Here is a 15569-nt window from a genome sequence, read left to right as displayed (position 1 = left end):
CCGGACAAGATTTCAATGTGGGCCGGCCCTCCTGCGGCCCTAAACCTTATTTCAATCGATCTGCACATCTTGATCAAGATGCTGAATTTAAAGAAACTTTCTAATAAAATGTTGGCCTTACCGCAGTAAATTTATCCTACATACCGCCCGGCGGAGATTGTAGTGTTTCTGTTCTAGTTCTCATTTTTGGGCTGCAAGGTTTAGTCACGAACAGACCAGAAAGTGGGCAGAAACCCAGGCTTGAATTCTTCATTAAAACCGCATTCTCTCACCGAGCGAGCATTTCCATGGTTCATTACAAAAAACTCTCGAAATGATTTGCAGTTCCGCGACTGATCGGCAGTCCCGCTCGTGGTTCCGCAGTCTGTGTCAAACTTGATTTCCTTGTGACTTGCGCGTGGGTCGAAAGCAGATCGGACGCTTCATTCCAAAGATCACTCCGCTCTCGACCACCGATCCAATTAAATCCAAGCGGACATGTTTCCTTGGGCTAACAAGAACCCATATATTTTTAGTCTTACTACCCTATCCTATCTGCTTATGGGAAAACTCATAGTACCGTGAATCCTTATACACTGTCCGCAGTATTTTGCAGGCCACATGGGCCATGCCCCTGGTTTAGAATGACAAGGACGAAACTGTGTAGCTGGGCCTGCTCAGAGGCACCACGACCATGCTCGAATGTTCACCTTTGACTTTGGAACTTTCTCACTACTGTTGTAATTCCAAACAAGGGTGATTGCTCCTTCCTATACGAAATCCATGGAGTGATTCATATCTCTCATGCTGAGTGTTCATTGTCGAGTAAGCACAGCCTTTATGGTAATAACATACACCTGGACTATTTCATCGAAATAGTTGGCCACTGTTCCTTCGACATAGCAATGTAGCGCTCCGTCGATGACATGCTGCTAGTGTGGACGTTCTGTTCGCCGGTATCTCAGTTTCCTGGCGGCACAGACACGATGTACATAGTCCCACATCCAGGAAGACGATCGTGTTCTTCGAGGCGAGTACGGAAGCGGTGCTGGCGTCACGCAGCCTGTGGCAAAAGGTCAGCCTCTTATATAGGAAGAATAAAAGTATTTCATACGTATTTTCGAGCGTGCTGTTTGAGCTGGTTTATCGCTGTCGCCAGACTGGCTAGGGTCGGCCGCTAGAATTGTTTGAAACCATTTATCAATGTTCCTTTGGGCAGAGTTATTGTCTGGCAGGGGTGATCGTGAACCGCTATCGACCAGCGAGCGCCGCATGTCGCCTGGGCGCTTTTGTTTTCCTGAACGTCCGGGGGCTTTGGCGCCAGTGCGACGCTGCTTCCGCAGAATATGGTACTTTTTCCCTCGTAAAGACTCAACGCTTCGATCCACCTGATATTCTTCATAATATGCGTCGGAGAGGGCTTTCCACGATAGGTCCCGATGGGCATCCAGCCAAGAGAGAAGATTTTTCTCCTCCCACTCTGGCCAGCCGCATGCGCTACGTGGGGACATGGTGATGCTCGGGTAAGTAACAAAAGTGGGAATAACGGTTGAATAAAACAGCAGAAAGTGAATTCGAAGAGGAAGGGTTGTTGAGTTTAAAAGATCATAGTGTTGCACATAAATATGGCGATTGCGTTTATGAGCCATGGCTCAGCTTGGTGAACTGGTACCAGGCTCTCACGACTCGCCCCAGCTAAAGCTTCTGAAGGCCAAAAGCCTTCAAGTTTTGATGTACTGTGTTTCGTTGAGAATCAACAACGTTGAACGGCCACCGTGCACCTGTTGACAATATGACATGGTTTCACCAGTTCGTTGAAACATGTCCGACTCTTAGTGAGCCATGCAGAAATAGAATAGATATCTACGTGCAGAATCAGAATGCATGGGTGAAAAATGCGTGCGCTTGCAATTCCCGTTATAGTGAGCAAGCACAACACTTAATTCTAGTCCCGCGATACAACTTGCTATAAAGCCGGAGTGCTTTCTTCTATCACACTCAACCAGAAGTGGGAACACTCGTCACCTCAGCGTAACTCAGACGCAGACATGGGCGGAATTCGAAAAGCCTCGCGCCCTCTTCGACGACCAGACTTTCGGAGCAGATTGCAACGTGCATTGTCTTTGTCGTCCTTAGAGTCTGAGGACACCGGCAGTGTGTCCAGCACCGCTACAGGGGATACAACAAGTGACGAGTCACCTTCTCAGGAGGAATACGACTCCGGCGACCAGGAAAATAGTGACGCAGCTGATGAGAGTGAGCAAGAAGCTACACGACAGCAGAGAACTGTGTTTGGACATGAAACGGACTTGGAAATACGTGGGCAAACTCAGCTATCCGGAGACAGCAATACGGTTGCTCTTGAACGCCTGACAGAGTAAGTATAATCCCACACGGACATAATTCAGAATTGGCCTGCTAACAATATCCAGACTAGATAACCGAATGGGGTGAGCTGCTGTCGATACTGAGTGAGAATGTAAAGCACTAACCGTCTCCGCAGGTCTATTGAGCGCTCATCGCATGACCAAGCCACCTGGAATGAAACCATTCGCAACGATCTGGTCGACATCTTGGGCCGATTGGCAATCGTCGAGACTGAGGTGCAGAAGGTGAATAGACAAGGTACAAACAAATCTACAGAGGGCCAGAAGACCGGGCGATCCCTGCGTCGGCAGCAGTGATACGACCCAAACTGTGTTTTGATATCCGACCATATTTACCAGAGCAAGGAAATAATTAGTGTTGGTCTTGAGTTGTGGATAAGATTGTTTCACCGACTGAAAGTATTACTATGGACACTCCCATTATAGACGCTGAGTTGGAGGGTCACTGGAAAAGGTCTGATTGACCCAATGCTGAGCTGGTGCCAGAGCGAGTCATGTATAGTTTTGTCGTCGTACTATGGTCTTCGAATTTTATTAATGCTTGCCTAGGTTGTGCACACCAAAGCTACCTCGCCCGAGCCGAGGGGCTAGTCGCGACCCACTATATGTAAAAGTGTACCTTAAGCCTTTCATTAGTTCCACCATTGCAGATGATTTGTACTGTCTAGTCCAGTATGATTGTGCACAATTTGTACAACTGGAGACATGCCCCAAAGGCTAAAGCCACAGTAGTATATAAGAATTATACGCCATGTAAAGATGTTTGCATATTGGTTGCGACTATTAAGGTGCGATCCTTCGTGATTGATACTAGTAGAGTAGTTCAATGTGCCTAGTAGTTGAGTGATTGCTATTTGTGATTGAGTTAGATCAGGACATACTACGGCAAGCTTTGGATTGAGGAACGAGAAGAGATAACAACTGTAGTGCGCAAGAGGAGCGGGGGTTTCTCCATTAGACCCATAGCCACAAGGCCTAGCATTGTCCTGATCGGACTATCAAGATGCATTCCCTTTACATGGACTACAATAAATCAACTCCACAGACCAGCGTGCAAAGGTCTTTCCCATTTTTGAAGCGTATCTAAGCGGTGTGATACTGAATCCACCACGACTGCGTCTCTACAAGTATCAGTCCCACCTACTCATTACATTTCTTAATATATAAAAAACAACCAAGGGCTCTGGAGTTGGTCGGCCTAGAGAGTGGTGAACCCGCCGTTAACCTGCGCCGAACACTGTATCGAGACGCCTGTGCTTACTCGTACTGGTGGTTCTTGGACCAAGGCGCCCAGCGATATTCTTCGGAGCAAGAAACTTGCAATACACATATTTCGTAATCACTACCCTTAGAATGGTTTGGTGATAATGTTGCAGGAAGCCTGTTCATGAGCTATCTGCGCGTTGACTCCATTAAAAAGGCAATTCTATCCACAGGAAACTAAGACCCAGCAAGTCCAACGCAGATATTCGTTCAAACGAGAGATCCGAATTGGTTGGTTGCAGACGGCTCCTGCTGGCTAGGAAGCGGGACATTCGATTCAGAGAGGCTGAGGAGGGCATCGTGGCCCTGAGTAACCGGGCCGCTTTGCTCGGCCCAGTCCGCGTGGATCACTCCGGAGCCCGGCAAATAGGATGCCAGTCGTCTGTTCTGGAGGGCATCGATCGTGTTCCAGAATCGAGTGGTCGTCGATACCATGTCCCCGTGTGCCTGATCCAGAACCAGCTGAATATCATTCCACGGCACCTGATCCTGCAGAGCGGCATTTGTGGACTCTAGCTGCTGCTGCAACTCACAGATCTCGTGCCCGACCCGCTGATTGCCAGCTAATGCCACATCTCTTGCTGCAATAACCAGCTGCAATTTCGAAGTTTCTTCGGCTTTCTCGACCTCAAGTTGTTCCAGCAGCTGGCAATGCTTGTGTCTCTCCTCTTCTCTCTCCTCCTGCGCTTTTTGGATCTCTTCCTCAACGATGCTCATTACCTGGAGACATTTCCTATGAGACGCTTTATCATGTTTCAGCCTAGGCTTTCGTATTCTCGTGATGGAGGATGCCTAACACAGTCAGTTGGGAGTACGTCAAGGTATGTCACCAGGGCAATGTTGGCCAAGGCAAATCCAGAACATATGGTGGAAGGTAGAGATTGGGTACCGTATGCTTGAGCAACCCAGTCGCCGGTTTGAGAGGGTTCCGATCGTCTTCAGATCTAGACCGCGTAGACCGAAGGGGATAACAGGAAGACGCAGCACGCAGCTGTACTTCGCTACAGTGGTCTGCCTGTTCCCGGAAAGCCTTGTGATTCTTTGCCATGCTAGGTGTGTTCGATCGTGAGATAAACAATAGCGCAACGAGACGTGGAAGGTTGAAAGTAATACAAGAAGTGAGTTTAGAGGAGCTGAATTATATAGTACGAGGAGACCCAAGCGCAGGACTTGAACCCGAATGAAACCGCTCTTGCTCCTGCCCAGGACGTATGCCAAACAAGGGTCATAATCCTAAGAAAACTGAGCACTGGGCATTAGTGCGAACGCACAAAACACCTACCGCTCGATTATGGAGGGTGCGAGCCACAGGTCCGCACAAATATGTAGTTGTTGCATACAACCCTGTCTCATGATAGAAAGGACCGATCGGTTACATCCCGTCCAAAGTGTAGAGCTAAGAGTAAAATGTCATCTTTCAAATGTTTTGTGAAGTTTGCCGACTCCCAGGACTATCCATTGGTCAGCCCTAGAAAATAGCGGCGTTGTCTTTCCGAATTAACAGTTCTAAGTTTCCTGTCCCCATACGTCTGGATTCCTTAACAAGCCGTTACTTGAGTCTCGGGGGAAAGGCATTTCTTGCGGCCAAGACTCAGTAGTAAGGGTATCAATCTAGTGTCCACCGTAGCATAGACATGCTTGGGGGGATAGGAACCTCCAGTGCTACGAATCAAGCGGCAGTCATAGCAGGTACCTGAGCATGTTATAATTGTCAGTTTAAGCTACGGCATGGGTCTCGGCCTTCACCCGTTGAGGGTTCTGCTATCAAGCACCCAGCTTGAGACTCCTACGGCTCACTTCCTGGTAGGCCACGATCACAGTCTATGTATACTATACATCACGACACCGGCGATTATTTGAGTTTAGATGAATTTGGTACCGAATTGTAAGGCGTATTATTGGAGAGTAACATTAACGCTGTCTTTGACGCATGACAACTAGGGTACTCAGTAGGCTGTTAGCGCATATGGGATCTCTGCCGCGTGCTCCCGTCAATCCAAGACCTCGCTCGCTACCTCATGGATGCCATTGGCTGACGATTGGATATCGCAGGTGCCAAGTTCGATCCCAATTCCCTCCGTTTGCAATGAGTTCAATATCCGCCTTGCTCCAGCAATTCCCGCTTTCGCCTCTGTTAACTCATCATGCAGTTTCTTATTGTGCGACCGAAGAATTTGCATATCGTGGCGGAGTTCATTGGCCTCAGCCCGGACCGTGTGAATTTCGTCAAGACAGTCATTCAGTCGGGCACGAATGCGTTCCAACTCGATTTCTATGCTGCTATTAGCAGCCTTAAGCTTGGAAATCTCTGCTGTGAAAGAACCATCCATTCCGTCACCAAAACTCCCCGCCTCCAGGCTCTGTCAGCAATGCTGTATCAATAGGGATGTCTAGTAATGCTCACCTCCCTTGAAATACAGCTCGTATTTGACTGTGAGTGTCCCAACGCGTGCGGGGAAACAACCTCGATTGAATGGCCGATCTCAGTGCAAATTTTCCGGTAAAGATGAATCTTACCGCTACTCAAGCTAGATTTGAGCACACTAGCATTTGCGATCGTGACGGACCAAGCGTATCCATCTTCAGGTCGCGGTTGGAGACGGACTTTTTCAGGAGCGACTACGATGCGAAGTAGGCCATCTAGGAGTATTAGCTGAGTTATTATCAGTAGAGGGCCACAAATACATATATTGGCCGCTAGGGCTTCTCGACATTGCTGATTCAGTTTTAAGCGCTTCTCGTTGCTACGCTCAGGCATCGTAGGGTACCTTCAGCACTCAAAGAATATCAAGGGAATGGGGACGCGGGTATTAAAATATGATTCGGAACTGACCCTTCCGCCAAAACTCCGGCTCAATGTAGGATCGATGATTCGTTCTTTCTCAAGTCGAAAGTGGTATCCGTGGGTGGGGCCCACCAGTATCCATTCAAATTGGGTAAATGAAGTTTCAGCTGAAATTTGATTAGTTGAGATTTGGTTGAAAATCGGGTATAACTTTTATCGAGACCTCATCAAGTAAACTGGGCTACTGAAGAAAACACAGGAAAAAGTAACCTCAATTTCTGTTCAACTGTATCCTCAATCATTAAGTTTTGGTCGGCAAACGCTGGAATTAATTTGGTTGGGGCCTCTTCACGCTGCCAAAGATTTCTGCCTTCTAAGATGCCGGCGGAACCCCGAAAACTGATGCCACTGAGCAGACTGTCGGGCTCGCTAACAACATCCCCAAAGATCCAGCAAAACATATATATAATGGGCAGGGTTGGGTCGACTCCATGTCTTTTGTGCCACCTATCTGTTAGAATTGCAATGACTCCAACAGCTCGCCGACCCCGCCGCCAAAGACTAGCCAGCGACTACGATCTGATGCCACTACTGTGTGACTCCTCAAATATTCTGCCATCAAAGATGATCACTCGCCATGCCGGTCGTAACATTCGCACTGACTCATCGAGCCCACCTTTGCAGCGAGCCAAGAAGGTCCTTGAAATGAGGATTCATCGTCGATTTCATGGCTCGCACGTTACGTTCCTAGAAGGACAGCCTGGCAGACCCCAAAGGAAGGGTGCCAAAGAAACCCCGCGCCGGAAGGGAGCGATTCCGGAGCGAGAGGCAATTCGATTGGATTGGATGCGGCGACTTCGTCCCAAGCCCCATAGACGTTGTTAGATCGGACAAGGATAGGGCAGACATGAAGCCCAGGGGGTGGCATGCCGCAATCACTAATTTCGTTATATATCGTTGAATAGATTAAATTGACTTGCAAGACACTGAGAATGACAATGCAGTGCGTGATGAAGTAGCCCGTAGACATGGACACTATGTAGGGGGATTGCTCAGCTAGGCATCCTATCGATTGGTATACGCAAAATTGCCAGTATACAAGAGGATATTCTGTACGCTTTTATGATGCCTGTTGTATACAATTGCATATACAAGTGCTTACTGTAATTGGGACGCATAGAACGGCCAGAAGAAGTGTACTGGGATTTAATGCTGCTTGCTTGCATGATAGGTGTGCCATTATTATCCGTGCCATTCTCGAAATTCGCAAAGGTCTCTCAAAATACATATTCTTCAAAGCCTGTATCACCAAGTTGTTCTGAGAAGAGATCATGCTACATGCTACTCTACACGCACTAAAGCAAGGAGAACGCAGTTTACGGTGTAGACAGAGTTCATGGGGCGTCAAGTTTTATTTTTATATACCTAATTTAGACTTGAAAACGATCCGTTGCGTGATTCTTGTGAACATTTAATCTTTTAGAGACAGCACGATTAACAAACTCCTGGTTTCAATGGCCTTGTCTGAGCCACCCGTCCACATACCACAAGCTAGTTGGAGATAACCAAGGACCCACCTATCACCTATTTGGCTCACGGGATTGACTGCAAGGACGACGCCCAGATGGCGATGATGACCAGTTCGACCTGTTGAGTGTCAGCATTATTGGTATAACGGTATAACGTGGGAATCCGCGATTACCTCCAATGCAATCATCCACGATCTCTCCAACGTACCAATGACGGCAATCACAAGCAAAAGAAGTGCCATTGCAGAGAGATGACACGAGATACACCGCAACTTAGCTCGACCAGCAGTTGACTGTTGAAATAACCACCAATACCATGCAACTACACAAAGGTAGTCCGCGAAGAGGATATAGAGGCTACCCAGATGAGCAGATTTCAAAAGGAAGGTTCCAACGAGGGAGACTGCTATTTTCGCCAAAGTTGAAGCCACAGAGAAAGAAGGGCATATGAAACGCAGTAATCGAGGTGTGAGTGGGTTTTCGCGCTGCTGGAAGATTATGCGAATGTACTGCAGCATTGTTAGCTCAGAACGAAGACACTGTATGTGACGGAGATCGGTGTGCTGTCAACTTACCGCTTGTAGTGGTGGGAATATTGGTGTAATCCAAAAGAGTACTTGACTCCATGCTGGAAACCTGTTGCTCCAGAACAACCCAGTAAGGATAGCAAAGGAACTACAAGACAAGGCACACAGCGCTAAATCGACTTTATACCACCGCCAGCGTGGTTGGATGCAATACAAAAGAAATAGTCTTCCAAAGTTAAGAAGTAGAAGAATAGTCACCAAGACGGATCTGATGATGTTTTGTGAAACCACAACCATACTTGACTGCCAGTTAATGTTCTTGTTTGAACGAGGCCTTGAGATTTATATACTGTGACAGAGACATATTGGCCAGGTAATAGTGGATAAATTCCCAGGATGTCTTCATTTGATTCTAGGATTTTGTTATACTGAGTTTCCTGCCTATTAAAAGCAGCTGCCCTCAATCTTATGGCACTGAAGGTTAATTGAGGATTCTCAGTTGAGGCTTCGGAGCAACACTTTTGCTCTTTTTCTGCGCAGACCCGAGAATAGATACCACATTTAAAGCTTGCAGTATAGTTTCTGATTTAGCGTGCATCATGTAAGACCACATTTACAAGGGCCAATCACAGTTGCAGTATCCTGCTTTCACATAGACATCGAGGATATGCAGAGGTGGTGCATACAGTTATAAATGCCTAACTCAATTTCTGGAGAGCACTGCCATTCTCTCAGGACTCAGTCTTCGGACCCGTAGAAAAAGTAAAGTGTGTGCTCGCTACAATATGCCTGGAAGTCACACAATGTTTTGATAAAACAGCATTCACCTTTAAAATGGCTGGAATTAGCCATAGAGTACACAGTGTCTTGAATGAGTACATCCCAAGGGCAGTTTTCATGCACCGCGGATTCTCCGTGTCAGTTTCAGCAGCCCATGGTTGTCTGCCCTGGACGGACTCATTAGCTTATTGTGATTACTCCTTCGGCCGAAACCGTAACTCGAACCTTTCCTCAAGGCTCATAATTTGATCATGTTTTATCATCGGGAAATCAATACGTGTCTCCTTTCCAAAGGGTGCTGGGATCAGAAAATGCGGAGACCGGGGTTACAATATCCGTTCACCGTCATGATAGTATCTTGCTATTCGTCGGCACACTATGGAACGGAGCAAAATGGATAGCTACATCACTAAAACATAAAAGTAAGTGAGATATGCTCTATTCATGGGTTTTAATCGCTTATAATTTTCACTGGCGATCTGAAGTGCCTATATATTGTGTTGGCCGATGAGTAGTTGTTCCAACAGCGTGAAGTTACCAAATTGGCAATGATATATAGATTGTGTTTGCCTTTTCTCACTCGTGTCAGAAGGTTCAAGACAACAGGCTATACAGGATATCGTTAATTGGTTCCTGTAATCTATAGCATGCGATGTGCAAATAAGCGTCGATAGACGTGACAGAAATGCTTCTGCTATTTCAGGTAAAGTCAATCCGCTCAGAATGTGGGACTTTTCAAATCGGTCACGTTTCTCCTTGCTCCTCGAAAAAATACACGCAGACTTTCCCAACTAAGAAACAAAACTTAATGACATAAATAAGAGATAATAATGAAATCGAAAACAGCATCTGGATCACCGCGACGCAGACATTTCATATGGTGAATAAGTCACGCACTTGAATGTTAACGGCTCATCTAGATAGTAGACCGGGAATAAACCGAACGATGGACAACAGGGCATGACGTTTCATGCGTGCGAGCCTTTGTAGTCCACTATTGCCCATACTTCCACACACTTCTCGATATCAAGACATGTAAGGAATTGCTACCTGCAACACCGCTTTGGAATACTCCACGAGGCTGTATGTCAAAACCAAGTACATGCCGTGGAGACTGGGCTGCCAGAACTGGACCATTCCAATTCTCTCAAGAGGGCGCAAAGCGTACAGAGCACAACCGCAGAGGTTCAGAAGTACCAGTCTGCCGAATGCAGTGGCCAGTGGAGAGGGAGCGTGGAGCGGCTCGGCCAATGCGTGAATGGACGGTACCAAGGCCAACAGGACCACTGAGGCAAATTGAAGAGACAATCGGGCGGAAAATGCCCCCATGTCCATGTCCTCGAGATAGCCGTCCGAGAGGCTTCCAACCGCGATCATTGTGAAAGCCGATGCACACCCAAGTTGTAGCAATGGTTGGGCTGGGAAGAGAAAAGCGATCGTGGGAAGAGCTGCGGTCCAGACCAGGAATAAACCACCAAACCACACGGAATCTTGCTCTTTCCTCATTTTCTCCTTCTGGAATGCACTGAAGCAATTCTGAAAGATAACACACAGATACCATATGGTACTTCCTCCACCAAACGCCATCACTGTTAGAGCGTATGGGATTGACTGTTGAGATGAGGGGAAATGGAAGATCAAGAACATAAGTAGATAAATGACAAAGTATGAGAATCCAAGCGTGCCTATGATGACACCTATGGCGCAGTTGCGCAGGTTTCGGTAATCGAGCGTGTCCATTGTGTAAAGTTGGGGTAAGCACCGGCGCTCTTGAGGCAGCATTCCTCGGGCGAGCATTTGGCTTTATAGACAAGAGTGGAACTCAGATTTACTCATTGACCGTGGGTGAGGTATTGCAGAAACATACAGTAAGTGTTGGAATGCTGATGGGTGCGGTGTTGATCACCAGAACGGTGAGGAACCATCATATCTGTGGTGACCACCCACCTCAACGGCCGGCGCCTCAGAAGTGACCACGTTTATGTTGAGTTGCCAGAAACCCATTTTTTGCCTCATCGATATTCAATCTGACCAACCGACCGACAGACCTTCCTGACTATGTAATTGGTCTCTCTCATTATGCAAATGCAGGACCTGAGAGTCGATTGTGATTCTACCTCTCTTCCATGATAGCACCATGGAAGATATTGTACAGATTGTACGCCAGATCGGTCAACAACAAGCACATAATGCATATTATCGCGATTGCTATTCCCTCTTCAAGCTACTCCAAGAGCTCACAGAACATACGTTCACCGAACTACAAAGACTTTACAAATCCGGCACCGAGCGCTCGACCAATTCTGTCCATCAACTTCTCCGAAATTTTCAGAACACAATCTGTAATCTGGTTGAAAGAGCATGCGAAGCCCAAGCGGAATGCGAGGAGTTCTGCTCAGTGAATGAATCACACTCAGCGCGCGTTGTCTTCGAGCCCATCAGGAGAATGTACACCAACCCACAAGCCTCATTGCAGGGTACAAGATGATGGTGGAACTACTAGCCTGGCATTGTAGCCTGGGAAGATGGACGAGCACGACTGGTCACTCTACTATGGTGATATTTTCAAAGGCGGAATTTCTGTAATTCTATATAGCCGCGAAAATCATAATGTACTTTGTGTACCACAGTATTTCTCTCCAAAAGCTCATACACCATGTAGGAGCCCACCAACACAAAGCTCTCATGAATCAGACACAGCTATCAAGAAGTTCCGATTACCACAGAATGTGCACCATAAAGGCGAGCAATGTTTAGCCCCACCATCTGCCACCGTCCTTATATATCATTTCCCACACTCCCAGCCGAATGACCATCTACGGGCTTGGCAATTAGATGCAACAGCAGAAAAGATGGACCAACCATATGGTTGAACCACCAATAGAAAAGAACACTGCCAACCATGCTGTGGTAAACATCTTAGCTCCAAGGGTAACTTCAACGCCGTAAGGCTGCAGGGTGTTCTTGACCTTGGAAGCAAAAACCCCATACATCACCGTGACCACAATTGTGGCAGTCGTAACCAGCATTGAGGAAAGCTTAATTTATCAGCATGTCTCTTCGATATTTGTCCAAGTATCACATACCGTGCAAAATATGGCAAGTGGTCTGCTGCCTTTTGAAAAGAAAACTTTGCGACAAGCCAAAACTCCGGATAATGTGGTTACCACAAACCCAGCAATATACAAACAGATCACACTCTGGGAAAACCGTCGGTAGCCGGAAACAAAGCTTAGGTCAATATCTGGAAGTATGTTGCTGAGATTTATGGGTGTGGAATCAAGCACGGCGGATAGATCAAAAGTAAAAGAGGTGCTGGGGTCGGAACAAACCATCTCCGAGCCATCCTTGGCTTTACAGTAGCTCCAGAGGCCAACCAAATAGTATTGAGGCAGATGTGACTTGAGTTCGTGTACCTGGGCTTCGACCATGCTGCTGGCAGCTGACGTTGCCTCATGGATTGCTTCATTTGCACTGGTATGGATGCTAGATGCCACGCCTTCGACGGCATTTCTTCCCCCGTTCTCAATACGCGCAGTATCAATATTGAATGAGTCCCGAATTTGCAAATCACGCAGCTTTGGAAATTCTTTCAGGTCTACCTGCCGATTGCTTAGCATTGATTAGCATGGAACTTTTTCGGGCGTATCTTACTTTGAAGAAATGTAGACCCTTCGGCGAGGAAGACGACGAACATCCGACAAAGACAAAAGATAGACAGACTAGAACGGCGACGGTAAATGACAATGCTGTGGTTGAAACTAGCGAATCCAATCTGCTCTTGGTGGAAAGCTTCATGGCTTCAGAAGAAGATAAAGGAGTGTCTCTTGACCGAACAATAGACTTTGAGATCGAGAGAACAATTGAGAACTATGCTGTATCGCAATTCAGGGAAGCATATATACAATCTTTCTAGATATGGTCAACTTAACCCGTGTGGGCAGTGTTCTGCAAATTTAACTGAGGCCGGCGCAATTTTCCGCCTCATTCTATGGGCAGTAGTAGATAAATGTGTCAGGTAAACTACAGTGAATAGGGATCCATAATACATAGGTGTTGTGAGGGCAGGCAGATAATTGACAGCATTAACCGCTAGAATATGAGGGCATGCAATTACAAGTGATCAGGCTGGCGAGTTAGATCTTCGGCCCACAATTATTCTCAGATAGATTCAATAATTAAGGTGGTATAAATACTACTCCACGGAGTGACCCTCGACATCTAAGTTGTCTTTCTCGTTATTCCATATACCTCCTCACCTGTAAATCACAGGTGACTTGTACTAGCCCCCGTCATGCCATTTTCAAGGCAGTCAGAAGTTGAACATTGGGAGCGGAAATTATATGACTATAGAGAAAGTCATTTTGAGCTATCTGCCAGAGTGCACATCTCTCACATCTTCTTCGAGAGTGGGTTCAGAAGACGGATGGACGGCCGGCAGAATATCCGTCGATTGACACAATTGATGAAGATGCAAGGCTGTCAACGCCTGATGAGGGACAACCACGTGCCGGTGATAGTCCCCAGGGCTCATTGGCAAGACCGCGTGCGGCCCCGATCTGGCGGTGGAATCATTCCTAGCTTGGATATGGAGCTGGACTATAGGTTGTGCGCATACGACCACGAGAACCTCATAACAGCTGCAAGGAATTTCCTTGGCCACGACAATCAGTGGTGGATCGTAGATGTCTATCTAACAGATAATGAGGAAGGTGCGTTTGCTCAGTTTCAGCTCTCAGAGATCCTCGTTGATAAGTTTATAGTGTCGCCAGACGACCACAGAAATGAAGCGGAGTCTATTCGTCACAAATTCATCCAATCGCTGAAGGAGCGGTATCCAAACGACAATCGCCCACCTGATGGACTGATCTACGAGCGGATTAACCGGTACGAAGGCTACCTCGATACGCCCAGGGATCCGCTCGCTGCGAATAACTGGTGGGCTGTACTGGAAGCCCTCGCGGGAAGCAAGAAAGGAAAGTATTTGAAGCAATTTTTCAAACACGAGACCTTACACCAAAAGCTAAATTTTTTGCTCGTTATTCCGGGTCTCTGGGGAGGTATGCGGATTGGGTTACTTCATAAACTGACAGCCATGCATTGCGACGAGGTAAGTTTACTCGGAACCATAAAGCCAGATCCATCTCAGCTGATTCGATTGCAAATCTAGCCAGTAGCATGCTACTGGGAATTGATCTTCGCCACTTTTTCGAGACTGGTTGGAGGAAGGGAAGAGCTTTTATTGCTGATTGACGGAGTTACGGTCGAGCTGCTTCAATCTCGCGTCCCTAAAATCTCCCGTAAAGATTTGCAATCCTTGCAGGTCGAGTTGGAGGAGGGCCGGCTTTTCCCGAACTTCTCGGAAGAGGCTCGGCAGGACATATGGGCGCGTTTGAAAGAGATCGATTATCCAATTCCAACCTTGAAAACATTTTTCAAAGATCGGCTCTATCTTGAGGTGGCTCAAAGTGTCATGAAGAGACTGTTCGTCCAGCCGCGAAGGGAAAAGATTACCATTGACCAGGGTGTGTATGGGAAGTATGACACTCCGGTTCCCGTTTCGATGGCGCTGAGACAGGAATGGCTGGGATCCGACCTGCTCGAATTTTGGCGCTTCAGCTTCCAGTATGGATTCGAAATGACCGATCACCAACGCCTTAAATGGCCGACAGACGCTGATCTCGAGGATATGCTTGATCGACGAAGCTCCGGATCGTCTTTCCCCCCAAACAGGAAATATGGCGCCATTTCTTTACACTGGTGAGAGCGAGAGGTTTCCAAGCACCCGTCACAGACGACACGTCATTTGCAACAGGGGAGCTACCTTCCCCTAGAGTGTGCGAATACCCAGAAGACTTAGCCGAAGAAATAGAAGTTGCCAAAAGATGTGGGAAGCCGTACTCGAACACTGTCGAGGCAGATCGATTCGCTTTGTCTGCAGAGTCGCTGCGGCAAAGTCAAGCCTCAGTTCGAGTGACGGCGGGGTTTCTCCGACAGTCTGTTTTTAAGGCGTTCTTTGGCTATCTGTGGAATAGCAATAGTCAAATGGCCGGTGGTGATCCTCCTGACGACAACATTGAAGTTCAACATCGCGACGAAACGCCGACTACAGCAAATGTTGGTCGGGCCATGATGGCCACAGACGGCATGGACGTGGATCCTGGGAGCCTCAGGCCAAACCCTCTCGTCACCTCAGCAGCGCGGACGCATAATGCCGCGGCTACTGCTTCACCAGCTGACATACTGCCGCCGTTCGGTGTCATGACCATCACGGTTGGAGGAACTACACGAGTATTAGACCTACCAATCCACGACTCAT

At 47.3% G+C, this 15569-nt stretch overlaps 4 protein-coding genes across 4 annotated transcripts; 1 reads left to right on the top strand and 3 right to left on the bottom strand.

Annotated features, from left to right (window-relative positions):
* Window positions 1–5620: 5620 nt before the first annotated feature.
* On the bottom strand, window positions 5621–6387 carry N7489_004603 (uncharacterized protein; the record flags this gene model as incomplete). The annotated part of the gene is made up of 3 exons (XM_056710355.1): window positions 5621–5980; window positions 6034–6269; window positions 6315–6387. The coding sequence occupies 3 exons, from the start codon at window positions 6385–6387 to the stop codon at window positions 5621–5623; spliced, it is 669 nt and encodes a 222-aa protein (XP_056568776.1).
* A 552-nt stretch (window positions 6388–6939) lies between these two features.
* On the top strand, window positions 6940–7299 carry N7489_004602 (uncharacterized protein; the record flags this gene model as incomplete). Its single annotated transcript, XM_056710354.1, has 1 exon — window positions 6940–7299. One exon carries the CDS (start codon window positions 6940–6942, stop codon window positions 7297–7299), a length of 360 nt encoding a protein of 119 aa, XP_056568775.1.
* A 708-nt stretch (window positions 7300–8007) lies between these two features.
* N7489_004601 (uncharacterized protein) lies at window positions 8008–8185 on the bottom strand (the record flags this gene model as incomplete). The annotated part of the gene is made up of 2 exons (XM_056710353.1): window positions 8008–8061; window positions 8117–8185. The coding sequence occupies 2 exons, from the start codon at window positions 8183–8185 to the stop codon at window positions 8008–8010; spliced, it is 123 nt and encodes a 40-aa protein (XP_056568774.1).
* Window positions 8186–10276: 2091 nt separating this feature from the next.
* On the bottom strand, window positions 10277–10990 carry N7489_004600 (uncharacterized protein; the record flags this gene model as incomplete). The annotated part of the gene is made up of 1 exon (XM_056710352.1): window positions 10277–10990. One exon carries the CDS (start codon window positions 10988–10990, stop codon window positions 10277–10279), a length of 714 nt encoding a protein of 237 aa, XP_056568773.1.
* Window positions 10991–15569: the final 4579 nt, after the last annotated feature.

Source organism: Penicillium chrysogenum (assembly GCF_028827035.1).
Source record: "Penicillium chrysogenum strain IBT 35668 chromosome Unknown utg000002l_segment0_segment0, whole genome shotgun sequence".
Taxonomy (NCBI): Eukaryota; Fungi; Ascomycota; class Eurotiomycetes; order Eurotiales; family Aspergillaceae; genus Penicillium; species Penicillium chrysogenum.
The sequence above is the reverse complement of the archived record's forward strand: the minus strand, read 5'-3'. Positions and strand labels throughout refer to the sequence as shown.